This window comes from Camelus dromedarius, chromosome 16 (genome assembly GCF_036321535.1).
Source record: "Camelus dromedarius isolate mCamDro1 chromosome 16, mCamDro1.pat, whole genome shotgun sequence".
Lineage (NCBI taxonomy): Eukaryota > Metazoa > Chordata > Mammalia > Artiodactyla > Camelidae > Camelus > Camelus dromedarius.
Genome location: NC_087451.1, coordinates 40,430,609 through 40,454,784, shown reverse-complemented (window position 1 = coordinate 40,454,784; position 24,176 = coordinate 40,430,609). Strand labels below are relative to the sequence as shown.

Below are 24,176 nucleotides of genomic sequence, written 5' to 3'. Positions count from 1 at the left end.
AATTTTCAGGGCAAAAAATGAACCTGAGTGGGATTTCTTTTTGGAGTGATGAAAATATTCTGGAATTAGTAGTGATGGTTCCATAAATTAATGAATATACTAAAGCCACTGAACTGTACCCTTAAGTGGTTAGAGTTTATGGTATATGAATTATATATCAGTTTTTAAAAAATGACCATGACTATGGGGGAAATGATAGCTCAGGGCTATCTGGCATAGGGTAGGAACCCAGCCAGCGTGAGTAACGCACCTGTGTGCAGGGTAGCAGCGAACAGCAGTGAATGTGTTACATGTAGGGGGAGTAGGTTAAGTAAGGATAACGAGAACCAGATTTTTCACTATTGGAGAAGAGAGTTACAACTTTGGAAAGGAAGAAATCTAGAATTAACCCTATGGTATTGAATTGGAATTAGAGCATCTCTGTGAATTTTTGGAGCATAAAGCTTGTATATGGATTTATAAATAAAAATGGATATAGTGATACATGTGTGTCTATATACATGTATTTATATATGTGTATGAATATATTACCTAACTCTGTCCACAGAGTGGACCTGGGGGATAGTGACACCTTCATCACAATGAGCATACCTGATATTCTCAATACCTTTCTCCACTAAAGAGAACCAGGGTTTCTTGGGGAAGGGGCTGATTCCACGAGATGGGCAGGGAATGTACAAGAAGAGCCTGGAATATCTTGTGCCAGACAGCAAAGAAGTGCTCAGAAAATGACAGGGATATGTCAGTAAGTTACAGGAGCCAAATTGAAAGGGTTTGCCTGGCCAAGTCTGGGATAATTTGAGCAACAAAATAAATAATAATAGTAACATTATAATGCATTGAATAAGATAGGAATCTTTGAGTTTAGATAGAAAGATAGATGAAAAGAAACTAAACTGTAGAAGAGTGATGGATTTAGAAAAATCACGAATATGGTAGTAATTAACCAAGAACTCAAACAGGAAAGATTAATGGATGTTAAAAATAGTAGGCAAAAGTTTCTTGAGGAGGGATTTAGACTGATACTGGTACACCAATGTTCATGCAATCATTATGCATAATATCTAACAGGTGGGAACAACTCAAGTGTCAAACATCAGATGAATAGGTAAACTAAATATGGTATATACATACAATAGAATATTATTCAGTTATAAAAAGGAGTGAAATTCTGATACATGTTATAATATGGGTGAGCCTAGAAAATGTGTGATGTAAGATAAGCTAGACATAAAAGGACAAATATTATATGATTCCACTTGTGTAAGGTACCAAAACTAGGCATATTCATAGAGACAGAAAATAGAATACAGGTTACTAGGGGCTAGTAAGAGCAGGGAATGGATACAGGTTACTAGGGGATGATTAAAAAATTCTGGAAATGGAGATAGTTGCACAACATTGTGAATGCGCTTAATGCCACTGAATTGTACACTTAAAAATGGTTAAAATGGAAAATTTTATTACATATATTTTTGTCACAGAAGTTTTTTTAATTTGTTTGTCAAGGAATGGGCTATTTATGTAGTCTCAAAGTATCCCACCTCAAAATACTTACAATCACAAAGATAAAGATTGTAATTGTAGAGTGCAAAAGTCTGGCAAACACTACCATAACCAAGTGAAGAAAGTTAACACAGTATTACTTTTGTGATAGTCCTGCCAAAAATGCATAATGTGAATCAAATCGTGAAGTAACATGAGATAAATTCAAATTGAGGGTCATTGTGCAGAACAACTGGCCTGTAATCTTCAAAAGTGTCAAGGTCATCAAAGTTAAAAAAAAAAAACTGAGGAACTGTCCCAGATTAAGAGAGTAAAATAGAACTGAGAACTAAATGTACTACGTGATCCTGAATTGGATTCTTTTGCTAGAAATGATGTTACCTGATAAATGTCAAAACTTAAATGGGGTCTTTGGGTGAGATAATAATAATGTTCTTTTGCTAGAAATGATGTTACCTGATAAATGTCAAAACTTAAATGGGGTCTTTGGGTGAGATAATAATAATGTAAAAATGTTAGTTTCCTAATTTCTGTGCTGATACTGTGGTTATGTAAAAGAATGTCCTCGTTTATAGGAAACGCATACTATCTGGGAAGAACGGGGCTGTCATGTCTTATTTTCAAAAACTGTTCTTTGTACTATTTTTAAACTTTTTTGTAAGTTTGAACTGATTTCAAAATTTAAAAAAGAATATTTACACGAACTGTAAGTAAAAGAAAGATGGAAGAACCTGAATGAAGGTGGTGATTGTAGCCAGGAACTAGGTCCCAAGACTAGGACGTGTATTGGAGGGCTAACTGCCAAAGAAATGGGAAACTTCTCTTCATTAAGTTATAAAAACATTCTAACCCAAGGGTTTCAAGTAGTATATTGAGGATAGTCTGAGTAGACTATCAGTTATAATATGTAAAAATGGGAAATTCAGCTTCTAGAAAGGGACCTAGTAATTTTGGATTCAGAATGTGAAAACAAGGGAAATGATCAAACTGAATGTAAGAATAGTTGCAGAACTGACCATTTTATTTTGGAAGATTCATATGTTTCAATGTCATCCTGTTATAGGTGATGCTGAGCAAGAACTTGGTCCCCCTCCATCGGTAGATGAGGCAGCAAACACACTCATGACTCGTCTGGGTTTCCTCCTTGGAGAGAAAGTCACAGAAGTTCAGCCAGGTGATCAATACAACATGGACGTACAGGATGAAAATCAGGTAAACTGCTTCCTCTCAACTTTGTGAAACGTGGAATGAATCATCCTGTTAGAACCAGGAGAGGAAAAATGTTGCAGGGTGTGGGTATTCTGAGAAGAATAATCCCCAATGTTGAATGCCTTTAGAGCCTAGAGATACAGCTTAACTTTCCATAATCACTGTATTTCTTTGGTTTATGAAACATGTTTTAGTTTCATTCTTAAGTTATAAAAAGCTACTTTAAGATTTGGACTTATTTATTCAATGAATGAGGAAATAAGTAAATAGGCCAACAAACAAAATTAACATATAAGAGCACTGTACCCCAGAATTGCAGAATACACGTTGTTTTCAGGTACACATGGATGATTTACCACATTGACATTATGCTGAGTCATAAAGCAGGTCTCAGCAAATTTTAAAAGATTGCAGTTACTGTGACCATAGTAGAATTAATCAATTATAAAATAACTCAGAAAATGATAGCTGAAAGGTAACTTAGAAAATCAAAATCCCCCAAGTGTTAGGATATTAAGATACTCCTAAGTAGCCTTTAAGTCAAAGAAGAAATCACAAGAAAACAGAAAATACTTTAAACTGAAATAATAAAAACAAAATATGACCAACTTGTAATATACAGTTAAAGATATGCTAAAAAAAAAAAACTTTGATTTTAGGAAAGTGGAAAATCTGAAAAGTTAATTATCTAAATATTCATCTCAGAACTTTAGAAATATCAGCAAAATGAAAAAAATTATTATTTCATAGACTTTCTTCTTTTGGCTACTTCCATTCTTTTCAGTTAAAACGTGGCAAAAGAAGCATTAGACTGAGATCCATTTGTGTGGTCTTAATCTTTAAAATGAATGTCCTGTAGTGAATCATTTTACTCAGTAGATGACAAATTCAAATGCATATCCTTAATATTGAAGATTCTATGTCATGTGTTGGTTTTGTCATAAAGTGAAAAAAGTGTACAAGGATTATTTGAATATATTTATAAATGAAGTCTCTCCTCGGACTCCTTACTCCTAACGTCATTGGTTTGCTGGCTGCACATTTTAATCACCTGGAAGGTTTTTGTAAAATTCAGATACCCAGAGATTCTAATCATATTGAAACTCCTCCATTCTTGTATGTTTACATCTTAACGCCTGCATTGTCTCTGGCCCTGCCTTTCCCCTTAATTCTAGCTGCCTACAGTACCTTTTCTACCTGAATGTTCAACATACACCTCAAATTAAACACATCAGAAAATGTGCTAAATCTGATCCCTTTTCATTACTTCCACTGCTACCCCTAAGTCCAGCTCACTGTCATCTCTCGCCTGGGCTCCTGCACTAGCTCCTAGAATGTAAGGCTAGAAGGCCTGGAACTTTTCCCTGTCCTATTTACCACTGTATCCTCTGCACCTAGAAAAACATCTGCTATTAGTAAGTGTCCAGTAAATATTTACTGTATGAATAAATGGCCTCCTAATAGGTCCCTGCTTCCACTCTGACCCCCATATAGTTTGCTCACATCATAGCCAGAGTGATCCTTGAAAAATGTGAATCTGATTCTTTTACTTTTCTGCTCTCCGTCTTCCCCTGTATTCCCATCACATTTAACATTAAATCTAAAATCTTCACCATGGCCAGAAAGGCGCTACCTGATCTCACCCCTTGCTGCCTCTCCTACATTGTTTCCCACCCCCTCCCTTTCACCTGCAGCTCCCTAGCAACACTGGCCTTCTTGACACAGAAAATGTTCCTTTATACTGGAATGTTCTTCCCACGTAAGTCATTTCCTGACTTCATCCAGTGCTCAGTTCTGTTACCGCCTCAGAGAGGCCTTCCTTAGTTACTTTCTCACCTTAATTTTTTTTTTTTTACCAGTTTACACTGTAACCATGTCAGTATGCTATGCTCTGTGAATAAAAAATGAGAATGACATATGTAGAGGGCTTTTTAAAAATTGGTAGAAATAAAATATCTATTTTACTTTTTATTTCTTGATATTCATGTCAGGTAAAAACATGACTGTTCTAATAATGACCAAGTAATGTGTCATTATAGTCTGAGAATTTTTCAAGGACTGTGTTGTTTCTAAAAAGCCACATTTCTTCAGGTGCTAAAATTTATACTTGTTTGCTTTTGAGATGCTTCATGTCACAGCATGTTACAGTGATATCTGAATAAAGTCACAAGTCTATAGAGTATGCCTTACTTGTACATTTACTGAATAAATTAATCCTAAAATAAGTAAAGTAGTAGTATCATTGATTTAATATAATTAAAATGATATAATGTAATAGAAAAGTCACTGAACTAGGAGGTAGGTAGAAAATTTGTGTTCTGGTTCCAACTCTACCACCTACCATTCTATATATTTGGACATGTCACTTAACCTCTCTGTACTTTAGATTTTTCATAGGTAATAATAACTGATATTTAATAAATGTTTACTCTGTATAATCATTGTACTGATTCCTCTATTTGCACTGTTTTATTCAAGCTTCCTTATTGCTCAGTATGGTAGGGTACATTTATATTTCAATTTTTAGATGAAAAATGGAAGCACACTGCTAAAAAGTGATGGAATGATATTTAAATCCAGGCAGTGTGCTTTTAGAACTTATGTTCTTAATAGCCACACTATACTGTTCCACTGTAATATGAAATAATAACACCTGATAGGATTGTTGTGAGAATCAAGTTAAATCATGAATATGAAAGCACTCTGTAAGCTGTAAAATTCCACATATATAAAAGATATAAAATAATATGCAATATAACTAGTATGTAAATATATGCAGGAACTCTACGATTTGGGGGAAGTTACTTCATAGCTTTCATACTTAGGGTAGTTTCATTTTCACATTTCTTGAATGGGGGAAATTATATTCATTTTGCCTCATACTTGATTGATAAGGAGAAAGTGAAATAATATTTTTTTTTAGTTTAACTATAAAACATGAAACAAGTGTAAAATGGTAATAATGAAGCTACACAGTAACCTTGGAATATAATACACCAGGAAACTATCTTGGAACCATGGAAAAAAGTGGCTAAACTAACCACTGGAATTTCTAGTCTTAGGAAGATTATTAATAACTAGAACGTCTTGTTCACTTAGTGACTGTCTTCTGAGCTAAACAGCATACTAACAAAAATAGGCTGCTTTGCTTAGAAAGACCCTAAGTAATGTGGAAGGAAGTAATGTAAAAAGAGGACCCTAGTAAGGGTATCCTCAGAATATACTAGTAATGACAGGATCCAACATCAGCAAGTCAGCATATATCATTTCTTTCTGCAAAGGACAAAGTAATTTTTGTTTGTTTTCTTTTTTGTTGAGAGAAGGAGTTAATTAGATTTATTTATTTATTTTTAGAGGAGGTTGTCGGGATTGAACACAGGACCTCATGCGTTGCTAAGCATGCACTCCATCACTTGAGCTATACCCTCCCCCAAGGACAAAGTATTGAATGTAATATTCAATTGGCTGCAATATTTTCTTCTGTCAGTGGTTTCCAGGGTATTAGGATGTACCTTATAAATTCCATCATTAGGTTCTTATCTTGTATATTTGTAGAACCTTTAAGAGATCCAGACTGGAGAGAAAAAAAAAGAGAGACATCCAGACTAGGAATTTTGGATCCTTCTGGAGAACACTGAAAACAATGGGAAAACCACTGAAAGGTTTTAGGAATGGAGCGGCTTACTTAGATGTCTATTTTAGCCTACAGTGTGGAGAGTAGATAATGTTGTCTTTCTGTGCCTAGAAGAGATTTCTATGGCTCGTTAACTAGCCTCCTGAAATAAATATAAGGGCTGCCTTTTAATTCACGAGCCATGAACAGTTTTCTGCTTTCTGAATGGCTTGATCTTTAAGCTTTGCCTTTACATTTAAAGCTTTTAAGGTATGCATTCTGTGATATATGCTTTATTTTACAGAAAATAACGTGTAGTAAAAATAGTGTCATTTGAGCTTAACCTCCACAATGACTACATTATGCATATAATAACAGTTTCCTTTCTCAAAGAACAGACTGAGAATCTTGTCTAAAAACAGAAATGAGTTTACTATTAAAGTAGTAGATTCATACCAAAATGAAACTTTTTCAGTGTGGGATTACAATAGGTATATCTAGTGTAAAAGACTCTAATACAGTTCGAGTACAGTCCCACATATTTTTTAAACTGAGAATGAGGAGGTTAAAAATTGCCATGCCAAATTCTAGCTAGGCGGGATTCAAATTCAGTAAGACTGGAGTGGGGTTCAGTATCTGTCAGTTTTGTAGGGAAAATTGTGTTTAACATTCCACAGGTAATTCTACTGCATGCCCAGTTGAAAAATCATTGCTCTGGTAGACCTACATCATTTTATAAAAATAGAGGTGATTGCAAAGAAATTGAAACTTCTCCCTCCTGTGGAGAAAAATCATATAGAAGAAAAATGGCATAGATTTGAGGGCTTATTGTGTTATTAAGAAAAATCAGTTTCTAATATTATTCATATAATTGAAAAGATTTACTTGATTGCAGGGTTCTGAGAATATCACTTGTGCTTGGTTGAGTTGAATGTATCTTTTATGATCTGGTTATAGCATTTAAATTAAAATCAAAACCTGGATTCAACATAGATGTTTAAATACAAGGAATTGCATCTGAAAATCATTTTGGGATGAGTCAAACAGCCTTAATATTCTCATATCCAGTGATCAACACATTTTCCAGTCAAGTTATAAAATGTAAATGTTAAATTTTAGCAGAGAGAATATGAATACAGACTCTATATATAAAGAAGTTGAAGTGTTTTTTTTTAATTTAACATTTAAAGATGTCAAATTTATCATCAGTTCTCCTTCAGTTAAGGTAATTAGTACTCCTAAAGTTAAAGTAATTTTGCCACCGATCAGTTACCATTTTGAGAAGGATAAAATTTCTTTAGTGTTTGAAATACATATACTTTTATTCATTATTTCATTAATTCATTTGGGTAGAAGGAGCTAAAGTAAAGTGAGTTGTCATTAAATTAAGTAAACCAGAATATATTACATCAGTTTTTTTGGTGATTATTCATTCTTTTTCATCAAAAATGTAAAAAGGCAGTAACTTCAGGTATAAGAATCATTCAGAATACAGAGATCTCAGTCTAATTGGTTTCTACAGAGAAATTATTTAGTTTTGTATTAAATTAATATTGTTTGATCTATTTTATTTGATAAACTTTTAGAGTAAGGCATTTTTCCTGCATTCATTATCTCCGAGCAGCCACATATGTATCAAAAAACCCTACTTATTTGCATTAAGAACTTTACTTTTATTTCCTCCTAGGCTGCAGAGATTTTTTTTCCTACCCAAAGAAAATTATTAACGACACAAAGTTCCAAGCCTTCAGAAAAGTTTTATTGATTGAAAATAGCAAGGACAACTTGTGCTTAACAAAAAAAATTCCTCTGTTAGTTCATGGCAATGATAAAGACTACTTGTCACTGGAAATTTCCTAGGCAGAAAAACTGGCCACAGTCTCTGCTCCTGTTAAATTTATCAGGTTTCACCTGAATTATAGAACACAGAATTCTTTATCCTGGAAAGCAAAAACAAATAGAACCTAATAGATGTAAAAGCTGTGCATGTAGATTTTCTTCTTTTTGTCATCAAAGCGTATGTTTTACCATAAGATATATTTTACTGTAACAGCTGATCAGTTTATCTTATTTATTCCAATTTTTCAGACCTCAGCAATCACCCAACGGATAAGTCCCTGTTCCACCTTGACTAGCAGCACTGCCTCTCCGCCAGCCAGTAGTCCTTGCTCCACCCTCCTGCCAGTCAGTACAAATGCAACTGCCAAGGACTGCAGCTATGGGGCTGTCACGAGTCCAACCTCCACCCTTGAAAGCAGAGATAGTGGTATCATTGGTGAGCTGGTTTTTATATTAATCATTTTATGTCTATTTTTCTTTTTAAAATAATTATACAAGCTTAAGATTTTCAAAAATTCTGCTTTTGAGTTGTTGAGATGTGTGTATAAAATGTGTCCTTTACTTTTTAATGATGCTGGAGAGAGATAAAGGGTAAACAAAATGAGAGGTATCCCCCCCTGCTTAACCAGTCCTTTAAATATATTATCTGATAAAAGAAGGGGTAAATAGCAAAATTTTCTCCTTCCTGGAAATTCACATACATCATCTATCTACCAACAGAAGTGGTTCAGAAAAAGTTCATTCCTCACTGAACTGGTAGTTTCTTGGTGGTTCTAAGTTCTTCACATACTTACTGCCTATTGTATACTTGTCAAGGGGAGTCAATCAAATGGAAATGAGCAAAGTTTTGGGAAATGAAGAATCCGAAGGAAAGAAATGCGAAGAGAAGAAAGCAAGACTGAGCACAGAACCTTAGGGCATACTCAGATTGAACAGGGAGTGAGAGGTGGGAGCATGAGCCAGTGGATACCAAAACGGAGTACTCAGACAAATAGAAAAACTGGGGCAGTATAATGCTGCCAGTGCCAAAGATAAAAGTTTCCAGGAAGGGGTAAAGAGAAGCTGGTCAACAAATGACAAAAGCTGAAGAGGCCAGGAAAATGGGAATGAGGAAGGAATAAAGAAAAGAAAATATTTTTTCCTCATTTGGTTTCCTTCTGAAGGCTATCAAATCAAAATATGTATTTGTTTAGATTTATGGCAGATATTAATGCCATGTCAACTGAGCATATCTCTACTACTTAAATCAATATATATCAACTTGTGAATTTATTCATTTTAAATAAATACTGAGTCAATAAAAAGAATATTTTTACAGCAAAGTTATGGGATATGAAATCAATGCACAAAAACCAGTTGCATTTCTATACCCTTACAATGAATAATCCAAAAAGAAAATTAAGGAAACAATTCCATTACAATAGCATCAAAAAGAATGAAATACTTAGGAATAAATTTAACCAAGGAGGCAAAAGTCTTGTACACTAAACACTACAAAACATGGCTGAAGAAATTTTAAAAGACTTAAATAATTGGAAATATATCCTGTGTTCATGGATTGGAAGACTTAATATTGTTAAAATGATAATATTTCTCAAAGCAATCTACAGAATCATTGAAATCCCTATCATAACTCCAACAAAGTTCTTTGCTGAAATAGAAACACCCATTCTAAAATTCATGTGGAATCTAGGAACCCAAATAGCCAAAACAATCTTAAAAAAGGAAAACAAAGAGAATTCACATTTCCTAATTTCAAAACTTATTACAAAGCTCCTTAAAGGCAGGATTCATGTCTAATAATTTTATATACTGTCAGTATCTAGCATAATAATTTCTAATTTGTGATTTCTTTGTATGAGAAATCTTTATGAAGATTTTACCATTAAATGGCTAAATATTTTAACTAAGTTAAGTACATAGAGGGAAAAAAGGTGATGAAAAATAGCTTCTTTTCCTAACCTTTGAAAGTTTGTAGAAGATTGGAATTATCTGTTTCTTGACTATTTAGTAGGACCTGCCATTGAAATATTCAGGATCTGACGTTTTCTTCATGCAAATTTTTTAAACTACTACTTCAATGTATTTAATACTATAGGAATTTTAAAATGTTCTATTTCTTCTTGAACTGTTTTCCTTATTTCCTTCAGTTATGGTTTTTATCTTTTTCAAGTTTATTGGCAATAAAGTTATCCAAACTGTCCTCTTGTAATGACATTCCTACCTACCCAGAAACACAAGCCAGAAAGCCGAGAGGAGTCCTGGCCACCTTCCTTCCCCCTGTATTTCTCACCCCTGTATTTTATTTCCATCTTTCCTAGCATTGCGTTGATAGTCCTCAATATCTTAGATTAATACAGATCTAACTGTTCTCTCTGCTTTTTTTTTTAACATTTTTTATTGAGTTATAATCATTTTATAATATTGTGTCAAGTTCCAGTGTAGAGCACAATTTTTCAGTTATACATGAACATGTATATATTCATTGTCACATTTTTTTCTCTGTCTGCTTTTCATCTTGTCCTTTCTGAGTCTGTTTTTCATATAGCCACCAAAGTGAATTAACTGAAAAACAATTACTTCTCTGTTTCTATTATCTATAAAATGAAGTGAACTATCTGAAAATCAGGTCTGATCAAATCACTCCCTTGGCTCCCATTTACCTAGAAGATGAAGCCCAGACTGTCCTGATTTGGCCACAGCCAGTTTCTCCAGCCTTTAATCCCACTCCTGCTAGCCTTGTCCATATTACTCTAGCAAACTTAGATTTTATTGTCACCTTACACATTCCAGTTTTTTCATCTCTTTGCTTTTGCTCATATCGATCATTCTGCCTATAATTTCCTCTTATGTTTGACAAATTCCTATGTATTTTTAAAAATTCAGCCAAAGTAGTTTGTTACCACCACTATCATCACCTCTTTTCAATTATCCATTCTAACTTCTATCCAATACATATTATTACTTCATTTTCCCAGTATTACCTGTGCATATCTGTATCATTGCATTTAGCATATGGTTTTGTAATTACTTTTGGAGCCCACGTTCCACCATTAGACTGTTAATTTCTTATTAGCAGAAACTGTGCCTTGTTCATCTCTAACTGTAGCACCTAGTCCAGTGACTGGCATGTGGTAGCATAATCGGTGCTCAGTAAATGTTTATAAAAGGAAGGAAAGCTTAAAGGTGAGAAGGGTAGGGGATGAAGGATTGCCCTGGAACTTTCAGGTACTCTTTTGGGAGTGTTTAGAGTGACTATTGGGTACAAGATGAAACTTTATTAAATTTTTGATGAATAGTAGAGATTAGAATTCTTCTTTGGCTAATTTTATTCTCAAGTTCTCTTTATGATTAATTTTGGCAAAATGACTTTTATATTCCCTCGCCAAGCCTCCTCCTGGGTTCTTCTGTCGGTATTATTAGCGTGTGTATAACTTCATGTCATCCATATTGCCATACGTTGAAAAACAGCTTTAGAAATACGTTCATCCAGGCAGAAGGGATGGTGCTGACAGATGGGACATAATCCATTTACAAGTAGTTACCTTTCAAAGTGGAAGCATAACATGTTAGTGAATGTTCAGAATAAAAGTTCATAATGTTCAGAAAATTAAAAATGGGATCCTGCTTTGATTTATTATTTAGCAGATAGTATTCCTCTCTTTTTTTTTCTGATAAATTTCCAAAATTGTGTTCCGTTGTACCTTTGTGGATAATAGAGCTAATTTCAAGAATAATGAATTTCCATTCTTTAAAGTGTGTAAATACTGAAACAGATTTGCTTGCAAAATTATGAGAGAAGAAAGAGAATAATATCTGCTCATAAAATTACTTTGCAGAGCAGCTATCAATTTATATATGAGCAGCTTATCTTGAGAAATGATTTGTTTCCCTTTAGTTTTCTTAAATGCAGTTTGAGTTGGAAGAGAATTGTATATGGAATAAGTAATAGTAGGCAAAGCTATTGTTATTACTTTGGCAGTGTAAAGACGTCCTACCTTAACTGTTAAATATGCTTTAACTATTTTTCCCTCCTAGAAACACCCACTTTTCCAAGTTAAGATCCCTTATGTTATTTGAAACAAAAATTTCCAAGATGATCTAGTGCTTATTAGTGCTCCATATTTAAATCTTGCCCCATCAGCAAAAAGCACAGAAGTTATTCAGTGAATTACTTTAATTATCTGCTTGTAATTCCTTTATGTATCAGGCAGTTCAGTGTGATCCCTTTTAATGCATTACATTTTGTAATTTTAGCGATCCACATGCCAGCCAATATCACTCTTATAGCATGTCCGAATATACAGAATTCTAGTTGTGAGAATCAGAATACTAGAAATGCAGACTTTCTGAATTTTTAAGTATTCTAAATGTAAAAAGTTCCTCTCTAGAGTTCTAAAAGGTTGTAAATAACTATGACTTCTTTGTGGTCTCGACCCACCCCATATATGATTTAATTTCTGCTACAGGAAGCATTCTCTGTTCTAATCATAGCTTCCCTCTCCTCAAACTCACCTTTCTTAAATATGTGGTGAAATATCACTGACACAAATGTCAGGTATTTACAAGGTACTTTTATGTTGGTGACTCTTTTTATTTTATTGGCATAACTTTAATGGTATAATCGTCTTATGTTCGTGCTTAGTTAGATACCAGTAGCTACATATACTCTTTCAGCTGTACATAGAGCTTCAAACAAAAATCTTAATAACCATAACCTCTATGAGATATGCATCATTTTTCTATCTATTCTTTTTTCGTATTAAGTTTTAATAATGGTCTATTTTAGTGTGGTCTTATATAGCAAAATGATTTTAAACATGGATCCATTTTGTTTCCCCCTTTTGTTTATCTGAAGATCATAGTTCCTTCCAGAGGGTGTAATTCTTGAATTTCCTCTTTTAATCAAATCTCGGAATGTTTTTTTCTTTGGGTCCTAATTTATTGCTAAATTTGGTCTTAGATCCTATAGCCTTATATCACTTAACAACTACAGGTATGGAATATCTATGGCTGTGCCCATTGCTCAGTGATGATGTTTTCCTAATGTTTCATGCTAATAATTAAAAAGCAAAATCAGAAACTCCTTGTCAAAACCCCTTGTTCCTTTAGCAACATATATTTCAGTAGGATGTTATGTGTTCTTTGACCCAAATTGTCACGTTTAAAAAGTCACCTCCCAAGTCATAAACTGAACATTAGATAATTTGAGGGTCCTTTTGTATTTTCTCCAACCTGTTTTCAGAAATGTGCAGGTTTATCTTCACTACTAAGTTTTTCCAGTTACTATGCTAGTGACTGTGTCATCCTTCCCACCTCTCTAATTACTTAGCATTAAGTAAATGTTTGCTAGCTATAGGGTTATATTTATATTGCATGGCATCTTTGTTAAAGACGTGTGGACACTTCCCATTAAAATGATCAAGGAGACCAAACAGAGCATTTTTCTTGTGTAATTGACCTAGCTAATACAGTAATAATAATAATAACCATTGATTGATTACAAACTATGGGCCAGGTACTTACTTAATCCTTATAATGATCTTCTAAGAAAATAGTTGCAGAGATTTCACAAGATCAGAAAATTGAAAGGATGCATAAGACTCCACAAAGAATGCTTACAAAAAGCTTTTAGTAAAGATACAGTACAGCATGTGAGCACGGAGGGCCCAAGACACTCTCAGGTGCAGGTCTCTGGGTTCTTTCTTAATCAAATAGGATGTGCTCTGTCCCCAGAGTATAAATCACCAAGATTTGGGTAAGGAATCTTGGTTTCAGGAGAGCTCCCCCAAAAGTTTAAAGTGAAGATTTTTATGGCCCTCTGGTCACATAGCCACAGCAGGCTGTCTTAAGTACTCCAGGTGTAAGCTGTCAATAAACACCTAGTCCTGGTTCTACCAGGGGAGTTTCAAACTTTAAACAGTAAATTATAAATCATTAGTTATCCCAGTTGACCTTATCTTGGCTAAGAGTCAGTAGCAGACTTCCGGGCATCCCCAGAGATAAGCATAGGGCGGCTGGCCCAGTCTAGCTGTAAATTAACTCTGCCTTACATAATAGTGTAATAATCTTTCTTAGACTTAGAAAACTAAGATTTAAAAATAATTGGTCCCAGATCACATAGATATAAAGAGGCAAAGCAGATTCAAGTTCAGGTCTGTATGACTTCAAAACCCATGGTCCTAATTATTACAAAGCAGTGCATAGTTTGAAAATAATTTTATCTCAGATGACCTAAGACTATTATTCAGCCTTAAAAATTTATCTTTATCAACCAAAGTATAGTGAATCAAGATAAAAATTATTACTCTCAGTTTTTAAATATTATAGAAGGCAAGCAAATGTGCTTGTACTCACATACATTTACAACAGGTGCCTTTTATGGTATGTAAATTATACCTCAGTAAAACTGTTTTTAAATATATGGAGTTAATTTTATTCACAATAAGCCTATCTATAAGCCTGTAATTCCTCCTTCCTCTTTTCTGTTATCTCTTCCTGGCCTATATGGCAATATAAACAGAAATGCCATGTAAGCAGTTCTTTATACTGAGTTAGCAATTTTTTTTTTTTACATCAGGGAAGGAAAATGGAAAAAGTCTCAGAAAAATCTCTTTAGTTACTTACAACTCAGTATTTTCCCACTAGTCTTGGGAATGACTAGGTCTAGCAAAGTAAAATAGAGGTAGAGTAGGTCTAGTGGAAAACAAATATGTATATTTTTCAATGATGGGCCATGCCTTCCTCCTCAACTCCATTCATAGAAACTTTGCACATATGGGTGCTTAATTCATGTGGGCCAGCTTACCTGACATGTAGTCTGCATGGGCTTTATTTAGACTTTTGAAACTTTTAGTAACTACATGAGTCAAAATATCATTGCAGTCTCTGATGCATCATACACCTTGATGACTTTAAATTATATGGTAAGATCTCACCATAGAGGAATGGTTGAGTAAGATAGGAGCCATCCATAAAATTGAATAATATGCAGATATTAGCATGCTGTTATTAAAAATAGCTTTTCATTTTGTCATTCTTCATTTTTTCTATGTATGATCTGCTTTGTGACAGAAGTGTCCTTCTACTGGAGTTAAGAACCTTCTGGGTTTAGGACTGGTCTTGTTTACCACTGTATTCTGACACTAATTGCTCAATAAAAATTTATTGGATAGATTAGGTGAATGGAATTAACTAAAAGTCACCATGTTCTGAAAAGCATCCATGGGAAAAAAGGCACAAAATTCCTAAATGGGAATGGTTACCCAGAGAATTTTCCTTCTGGCATATTATGTGAATTGTATGTTTTCACTCTTTCTGTGAATTAAGCATCCAATAAAATTAATTTGTTCATTCTTTCAACAAATGTTTGTTGAACATATACTGTGTGCTGGGGACTAGGCACATTTCTCTCTAGTGAAAATGGGCAAGGAATACCTTTGGGTTTCATTATTGAAAAATAAATGAACTTTTTGATATCAAGTTTGGTTTGTGCAGATTGTAGAATTGTAGTATAAAATGACATCAGTACTATTCTCACATTGGAAAACTGGGATCTTCTTTGTCTTTGCTTTTAAATATCATGGCCATGGATGCCCTTCCATATTATAAATTTATTGTTTAAATAATAAAATAGAGTATATAATAAATAAATAAATAATAAAATAGGGCCACTGAATAATTCTATCTTAGTGAATTAATGAATTAATTCAAAATTTCTCAAACCTTTTTCACTGCCAATGAAGACGTTCATAATTTTTGTTGATAGATCCCTTATTTATAAAAAAAATTTCAGCACTACTCTATTCATTATTTAGTAGTTTATTTCTCATTTTTAGTTTATCAAACATATATATCTGCCATGAGGTAACTAGTGTTGTCACCCTTGATATAATTCCAGCTAAGTTTATAAACGCTTGATGTTTTAGTAAACTAGTCACCAGTAAACACATTATTATTTATAAGTCATTTGAAATATTGAAAACAGTGAAACCCATTACTACCTTCTCAGACCTTTAAAAGTGTAGTGTTTGGAATCTACTGAATGTGCTGAGGGTTTATCTGGAGAAAAGGAATATATTTCTGAGATATATAGCAGGGTAAGACCACACAGGTACAAGTAACTAGCCAATGCTGATTTGGGGCCTAAGGGTATAAACTGCTTGTATACACCACACACACACACACACACACACAAAAAGGCAAAGAGTTAAATAACAGACATTTTACATGCTCTGGGAAACAAGAGTTTGCATTCTCTGGCTTTCAGTATACTGACCCTAACAGCTGTGTGAACTCCAAGCTTCTAAGAATTACAAAACCAGATAAATCACCACATCTTTATACCAGATGAAATTATACTTCAGTCAGATTTTACTGGAAGGAAAATGTTTAAATACAATTTCAAGTAATGAGACATTTTCCAGAAATTAGGATAAGGAGCATCCATCTATTTAAAAAGAACACACACTAATACATACACATAAAATATATACACCTGTATACTATCATTGAACACATTTAGAAATTATAAAATATGCTCTATAATCCATAAAAATTCATTGGGAACATATGAAATGAATTTTTAATTAAAATGAGTAGCTTTGACCACATACAAGAATAATGGGAGGGCAGGGTATAGCTCAAGTGGTAGATCGCAGGCTTAGCATGCACGAGGCCCTGGGTTCGATCCCCAGTACCGCCTCTAAAAATAAATAAATAAATAAACCTAATCCCCCCCCCCCAACAAAAGAATGATGATTTGGTGTGACCAAAATAGATTTCATAACAAAGAATGATGACCTGTAGAGGAAGGTCATTTCTTAATGATATATGGATCATTTAATCAAGAGGAAATAACAATCCTGAATGTTTATGCACCTGATAACAGAGCTTCATAATGGGAATAATCCACGCACATAGTCAATGATTTCAGCACTCATCTCTCAGTAGTTCATAGAACCAGTAGGAAATCAGTTAACATATAGAAGACCTGAACAATTATATCAACCAGCTTGACCTAATTGTTATTTATAGGTTAGTCCACCAAAGACCAGAGATTCTTTTTAGGTGCACATAGAAGGTTCACAAAGACAGAGCACATTCTTGGCCATAAAACAAGTCTCAGTGAATTTAAGTGGGCTCAAACCATACACAAACTGTATGGTTTGAGTATTCTCTGTCTGCAGTATGATTAAAGTGGAAACTAATAATAGAAAAATACCAGGAAATTTCAGAAAAACTTGGAAATTAAGTAGCAACATTTCTAAATGACCCTTAGGTCAAAAAAATCACAGTGGAAATTAGAAAATGTTTTAAATTGAATGATAGTGAAAACAAAACATCAAAATTGGTGGGATGCAGCTAAAGATGTGCCTAAAAGGAAATTTATAGTATTAGATGCTTATTTTAGAAAAAAGAAAGTTATTAAATCAGTGAACTAAATTACCACTTAAACTGGAAAAAGAAGAAATTCAAAACAAAGTAAATAGAAAGTAGGAAGTAATAAAGAACAGAAATCAGTGAAATAGGAAATGAGAGAAAAATCAATGAAACTGAAAGCTGGTCCTTTAAGAAAATCAGTAGGATTGATAAACCTATAGCCACATTAATCAGAACAAAAAGAAAATACAAATTTCCAAAGTCAGAAGTGAGAGAGGGACATCACTGGAGACCTCACAGACATTAAAAGGATAATAAAGGAATGCCATGAACAACTTTATGCCAATAAATTTGACATTTTAAGTGGAGGACAGATTCCTTGAAATAAACTACTAAAAGTTCATTCAGGGAACTTGTAACAAGTTCATATTGTATAGCACAGTGAACTATATTCAATATCTGTAGTAACTTATGGTGAAAAAGAATATATGTATGTTCATGTGTGACTGAAGCATTTTGCTGCACACCAGAAATTGACACAACATTGTAAACTGACTATACTTTAATAAAAACATATATACACAAAAAAAAGCTTATTCAAGGAGAGAGAACTTGAATAGCTTTAAAGCTATTAAATATAAATTGAATTTGTTGTTTAAAACTTTCCCACAAGGAAAACTCCTAGATCAGATGCCTTGACAGTTAATTCTGCCAAACATTTAAGGGAAACGTAATACCATTTCCTCACAAACTGCTCCAGTACGCTGAAGTGAAAGGAACCCTTTATGAGGGCAACATTACCCAAAGACCAAACAAAAGACACGACATGAAACATAAAGTACAGACCAGTGTCTCTCATGAACAAACTGAATCCAGCAATATGTAAGAAGGATAACAGGCACAATATATAAAAAGAATAGTTCATGACTGAGTAGGGGTGGAGAGCACTGGCATCTTTGAGAAGCCGAGTGATGACTGCCCCCTCAGGTGGAGTTGACAGGGAGATGTTGCCGCAGAACTGGGCTCCCTAATATTGGTGAGGACACAAAGACCCATTGGGAGCACTTAATTCTCAGATGCAAGGAGGACATGTTAAAGAGCATCAAGGCTGGAAGGCAACCAGGGTGTCTTCCTGTGTAATTCATCTTCTTCCCTTGTTACTACAAGGTCCAGAACACCATTTAAACTTCCAAAGAGAAAAACCTCACAAAAAAGGATCATGGAAATTACCTCATGAACTTGGGTCTCCCCTTTTAACAATAGGTACATTTAAAATGTAAGAAGAGAATATGAACTAACGTAAAAACTCTGCTGAGATGACATCTTTTGTTCTTGTTTTTTAATTATTGCTGAGATTTTTATAATCTAGATTTTGATTTTTTAAAAATTCTTCTATTTATAGGAGCGATGAAAATTTTCCTGTTTATAATTAGTGGTAAGACAAGATAAAATTCTAGAAGCCCTTTCAGTTTTTGTTTGATTTCATTAAGGGACTAAACATACATGCTTAGTTTACTGGAGTAGGACTAGAGCTACAGAGGAGAGGGCAGCTATACGATAAGGCTGCTTATTGTTTCCTTATTTGGACAGATTCTTTCTCCTGTATTAGCTTCTACCCAGGGACTGTTTATTTTTTCTAATTCTTTGTTACATATAAAGGGCCAGGAAATAACTTAAATGAGAAAAAAATATAAGATAAAAAGACTGTAAAGACCTTTTTGAGACCTCTGGGGCTCTCCAGCAATCCATGAAAAGTATATAAATCCCCTTTTGATGAAATCCTGAAGTTTTTAGCACTGATAGGCCCTAGTTGTAGGTCCTTTAGCACTGATGTGTTAGTTTGTTTAGTTCATTTAAATAGAATTGTTAAAGTAAATATATGACAGAGAAAATATGTGAGAGAGTTATATTTTGGTTTCAATTATTTAAACTTCATGGTGGAGACAAAATGATCATTAGTAAATTTTTAAAAATAACATTATTAATATTCCTGTTATCTAGTCATGAATTTAGATTGTAGTGAACAGATTAATCTCTTAAGCTTGGTTTTCTTTTTTAATTCATTACTCTTTTTTTTCAGCTACATTGACAAGCTATTCTGAAAACATGGAACGTACAAAATACGTTGGGGAAAGCAGTAAGGAATTAGGATCTGGAGGAAACCTAAAACCTTGGCAGTCTCAAAAATCCAGCATGGATTCCTGTTTATATCGCGTAGATGAAAACATGACGGCTTCCACTTATAGTCTGAATAAGATCCCAGAGAGGAATTTGGAAACAGTTTTATCGCAATCAGTACAGTCTATTCCTCTGTATCTTATGCCACGGCCAAATTCAGTAGCAGGTAAGTTTTTTGTTTTTTTTTTGATCACCATTTCATTGGCATATATATTGAAATGAAGATAAATTCTGCTCTCACAGTATTTATGTTTTCTATTCATCTTCTTTGACTAAGCTATTCTTTTGTGTTTGGGTAATATACATGTGCGTATCTTTTTGAACCTTGGAAAGGCTCGTGTTCCCTAAGTGTTCAGTTCTGCTTCCAAAATTTATAAAAACACACATAAAATCAGGAACAGAACCTATAAAGTATATGGTCAAACTGTTAAAAGTCATTTCTCACATCAGAATTCTTCGAAAAGATTTCAGTTCGAGATTTTAGTTTTTAAAAACTAAATTGATATTTAAATTTAAATTAAATTAAAAATTTAAATTGATACATATTTCAGTAGAATTTGTGTTATCAGAAATCGTTATTCATAGTTTGAGAGAGTGACAGGCAGGTAAGAGTTCAACTTCCCCATTCCAAGAGCTCAATATTTACATAATACCCTGGTATCTTATAGTAGATTTACCAGGTACCTACACTGCTGAAGAGTAACTGAAACTCTCAGTCATAAGGGAATGATACAGAAGGTTTGACGGTTGAAATATGGAGCCATTGTTCTTTAGCAGCTGTTCAGAATTAATGTCAGGGGATATTTTTTATACAGCCAAGTTACTGTTTAATAATTGAGACCAGGACTTTTGTAGAACAGTTGGGTATTCTGACACTTTCAGAATGCATCATCATCTGGACTTTGTCTGTGCTACAAAATCAAAGTTGTATTTGTTTTTCTTACTTGCCTAATGAGTGCCTGGATAGGTTTATCTCACTGACACAAGATTACAGAATACTTGTAGTCAAGAGCTCCTATTTTCCAAATGTAATTATTTATGTTATGTATGTTATGCAGATGATAGTGTGATGTTTCTTGCCTTTCCTGTTTCCCTTTTGCACCTTTTCTAAACTGTTACTCTTTGTTCCACCCTCTGGGAGACCATCAGCTTCTGTCGTCAGATGTGATTATTGGGGAGAAAAGCTCAAATGGAAGATCAGTAATTGTAGAAAACTTTAATATTAATTTTTCAAGATTATTTACTTTTATGTAAGGATAGAAAATTTTCTCTCCTAGCTTCTTTTAAATATGTTTAAATATGTTGATCCCCAGCCATGATGTCATATTAGAATCTGGAATATGATAACTTATGAGAAATTGCTAGGCAAATTCAGTCTATCCAGAAGAGAAGCATTTAATCCTTGCTTACATAAAAATGGGAAATATAGCCACCAACTTGAATGATACATCCCAGCTTACTTCTTAACTAAGCTGCAGTGATTTCTAAGAGAATTCTGACTCTGTTATTTGAGAAGGGCACTGAGCACTTAGTAGGAAACAAAGGTATAAGCTTCTATTACTCTCTTTTTAGTTCCCTGAAGAGATTATAAAATACTTTGCCCTTCTTGAGCATAAATGTAGAGATGCATAATTTTGCTCTATGCAAATAGTAACTTTAGATTTTACAAAAAGTCGTCCAGGACTAATTAGCCAGATACAATACATCCCTCACTGTCTCTAAAGTTTTCTATAACTATTGTTTTCCAGAAATTGTCATAAGGCAGCTGTCAGAACATCAGTGTTACCACTGAAGGTCTTCTTCAGTATCTGTCTAAGTAATAGATACTGAAGAAATTTACTGTATAGAAATTTGGAAACCAGGTTTCTATACCAAGTAAAAATATAATTTGAAATATGTTTTTTAAAAACCTTTACAAAGCAAGCAACATTTTATCAGGTGAAGAGTACATTCTTCCATTACATGGATTGTAAGATTTTAGTTCATTTAGAATTTTATCTTGTAAATGCTGATATGCTAGTTACTTAATAAAATATTTTAAATTGTGGTCAACTTTTAGGGAATTATTGTTCAATTTGTGATTTTTTTCAGGCTTCTAAACTACCTCTCATGGCATACTCTTTGCAAACTCCCATTTAGTAACTTTACTGCCTGTGGGCATCAACATATCGTGTCTAGAGGTGTATTTCAGTAAGTTTTTGCATATCCATTTGAGCAGTGACTGATGCAAATAATAACATAAGAATTTTATGGAGACTTATAGGAAGGAGTTCTTATGGACTTCCATTGTTGTTTCTATAATGTACTCAGCTACAATGTGATAAATGCTATAATACAGTAATTTCTAAAGTACCCTAGGAACACAGAAGAGGAAGCACCTAAATACAGAAAGAGAAAGTCGAGTAGAGGAGAATAGAAGACATCACAGAGAAGGACAAATATGAATTCATAGGAAGGACTAAGATAACAAAGAGGAAGGAGGCACCAGGAAGTCAAAGAACTTGGCATATAATTGGTATTTATGCATGGCTAGAACCTGGGGTACCTGGAAGGAATGGTAGAAAATGACGTTGAAAGGGATACCAAGGACCTTATGTACTGATAAGTGTTGGGTTTACTTTGTTGATGGTGAGGAATTTAAGCAGGAGCCGTATTATCAAATTTGCAGTTCAAAGGAATGACTGTATGTATCCATCCTTATAGGACAGACTGAAGGATAGCCTGGAGTTAGAGAAAATAGTTAGAAGCTTCTGGTATTGTCCTGGACTACAGTGAGTGAATTACCAGGCTGTATCAGTAGATTTGAGAGAGTACTTGGAAGGCTTTCTTCTTTTTTACCTTAAATAATAACATTTATTAGATTTTTTTTTAATACAGAGAGATACAAAGAAGAAAGCAAAACCAAAAAAGTGAGCCATAATCTCCTTGCCCAGTGATCCCTGCTGATATATTCTGGAAATTAAAGATTCATATAAGAAATTAAAGATTTATATATATTATGTAACATATAAAATAAAAATTCAAATTTGAACAAAAAAATACAAAGTGAAAAGGAAAAGACACTCTCCCCTCTCTGCTTAGTGAAAGTTTAATATTACAATTCTTAATATACATACATTATCATATAGTAAATGTAATATACATTATATATTTACATATGATTATAATATATGTAAGAGACACGTGAGGTCAAAAAATCAATAGGATTTATACACAAGAAATGAAAGCATATGTTCTTACATAGATGTACACAAAGGATCATAGCAGCTTTATTTGTAATGGCTACAAATTGTCAGTATCCCAAATGTCCATCAACAGGTAAATGGGTAAATTAAACAGATCCTTATAGTAAACACCACCCAGCAATAAAAAGAACAGGCTATTGATATTGCAACAACATGTATGAATCTCAAAATAGCTATGCTGAAAGAAGCCAGATTAAAAAAGAGTACATACAATATGATCCCATTTATATAAGATCCTGGAAAATGCAAACTAATCTGTAGGCACAGAGTGCCTCTTGCAATGCAACCATCTACATGTGCAGGTATCACCAGCCCTCTTTGTATTGCTCTGTAGAATTTGGGGCTCAGATAACTGGCACAAATGTTGATTCTCTGGCGACTGTTATTCCTCTGATAAACAGTCTTTCATCTCTGACCTAGATTTCACATGTCTTCTTCCAGCATCCAGACTTGTTAGCTTAGAAGTAGGATAAAATATCAGATCCTTCACAGTTCTTGACAATGAAATACCCATGCCCACAAAATTACGAGTGGCAATACCAAGTGCTAGTAAGGATGTGATGCAATTGTAACTGTCATACTTTGCTAATGAGAGTATATTAATATACTGGTACTTCCACTTTATAAAGCTGCTTGGCAGTATCTGTTTAAGGTGTATAAAGCTGTATATGCATGTTACCTAAAACCTAGCAGTTCCGCTCCTACATAGAATGGCCTTCAAAAATAAGTCCTTATATTCACCAAAAGACAAATATAAGAATGTTCATGTCAGTTTTATTCATAATACCCAAAAGCTAAAAACAATCCAGATGTCCATCAACAGACTAGATGAATTGTATACAACAATGAAGAAGAATGTACTACTGCTATAGGCGACATCATAGAGTGCATACTATATGGAGCAGGTATATTTATATAGAGTTGAGAAAAACAGACAAAACTATGGCTCTTCTGTGGTGAAGAACTAAATCAGTGGTTACCCTTTGTTAAGAAAATCAATTAAGGAAGACTTCAATATCTTGATCTGAATGGTGGTTGCATGGGCATATACATACATAAATTTTATTAAGCTAAACACTTAAGATTTATGTACTTTATGTAAATCATATCTCCACTTAAAAATGTATAAAGTATACATATAGATTCTTGTCTTCACAGGGGTTTTGCCTTGCCTTTGGTTTAGAAATAGCAGTCCCAGGTGACAC

General features: G+C 33.9%; 1 protein-coding gene across 11 annotated transcripts in view; it reads left to right on the top strand.

Moving 5' to 3' along the window:
- The window catches only part of TANC2 (tetratricopeptide repeat, ankyrin repeat and coiled-coil containing 2), a 304,309-nt gene that overhangs the window by 168,163 nt on the left and 111,970 nt on the right, over positions 1-24,176 (top strand). For all 11 annotated transcript variants that reach the window (XM_064495693.1, XM_064495689.1, XM_064495696.1 and 8 more), the window contains 3 exons: positions 2,570-2,718; positions 8,417-8,603; positions 19,629-19,892. In XM_064495693.1, coding sequence (XP_064351763.1) covers positions 2,570-2,718; positions 8,417-8,603; positions 19,629-19,892 — 600 coding nt within the window. The remainder of the gene's footprint in view (positions 1-2,569; positions 2,719-8,416; positions 8,604-19,628; positions 19,893-24,176) is intronic.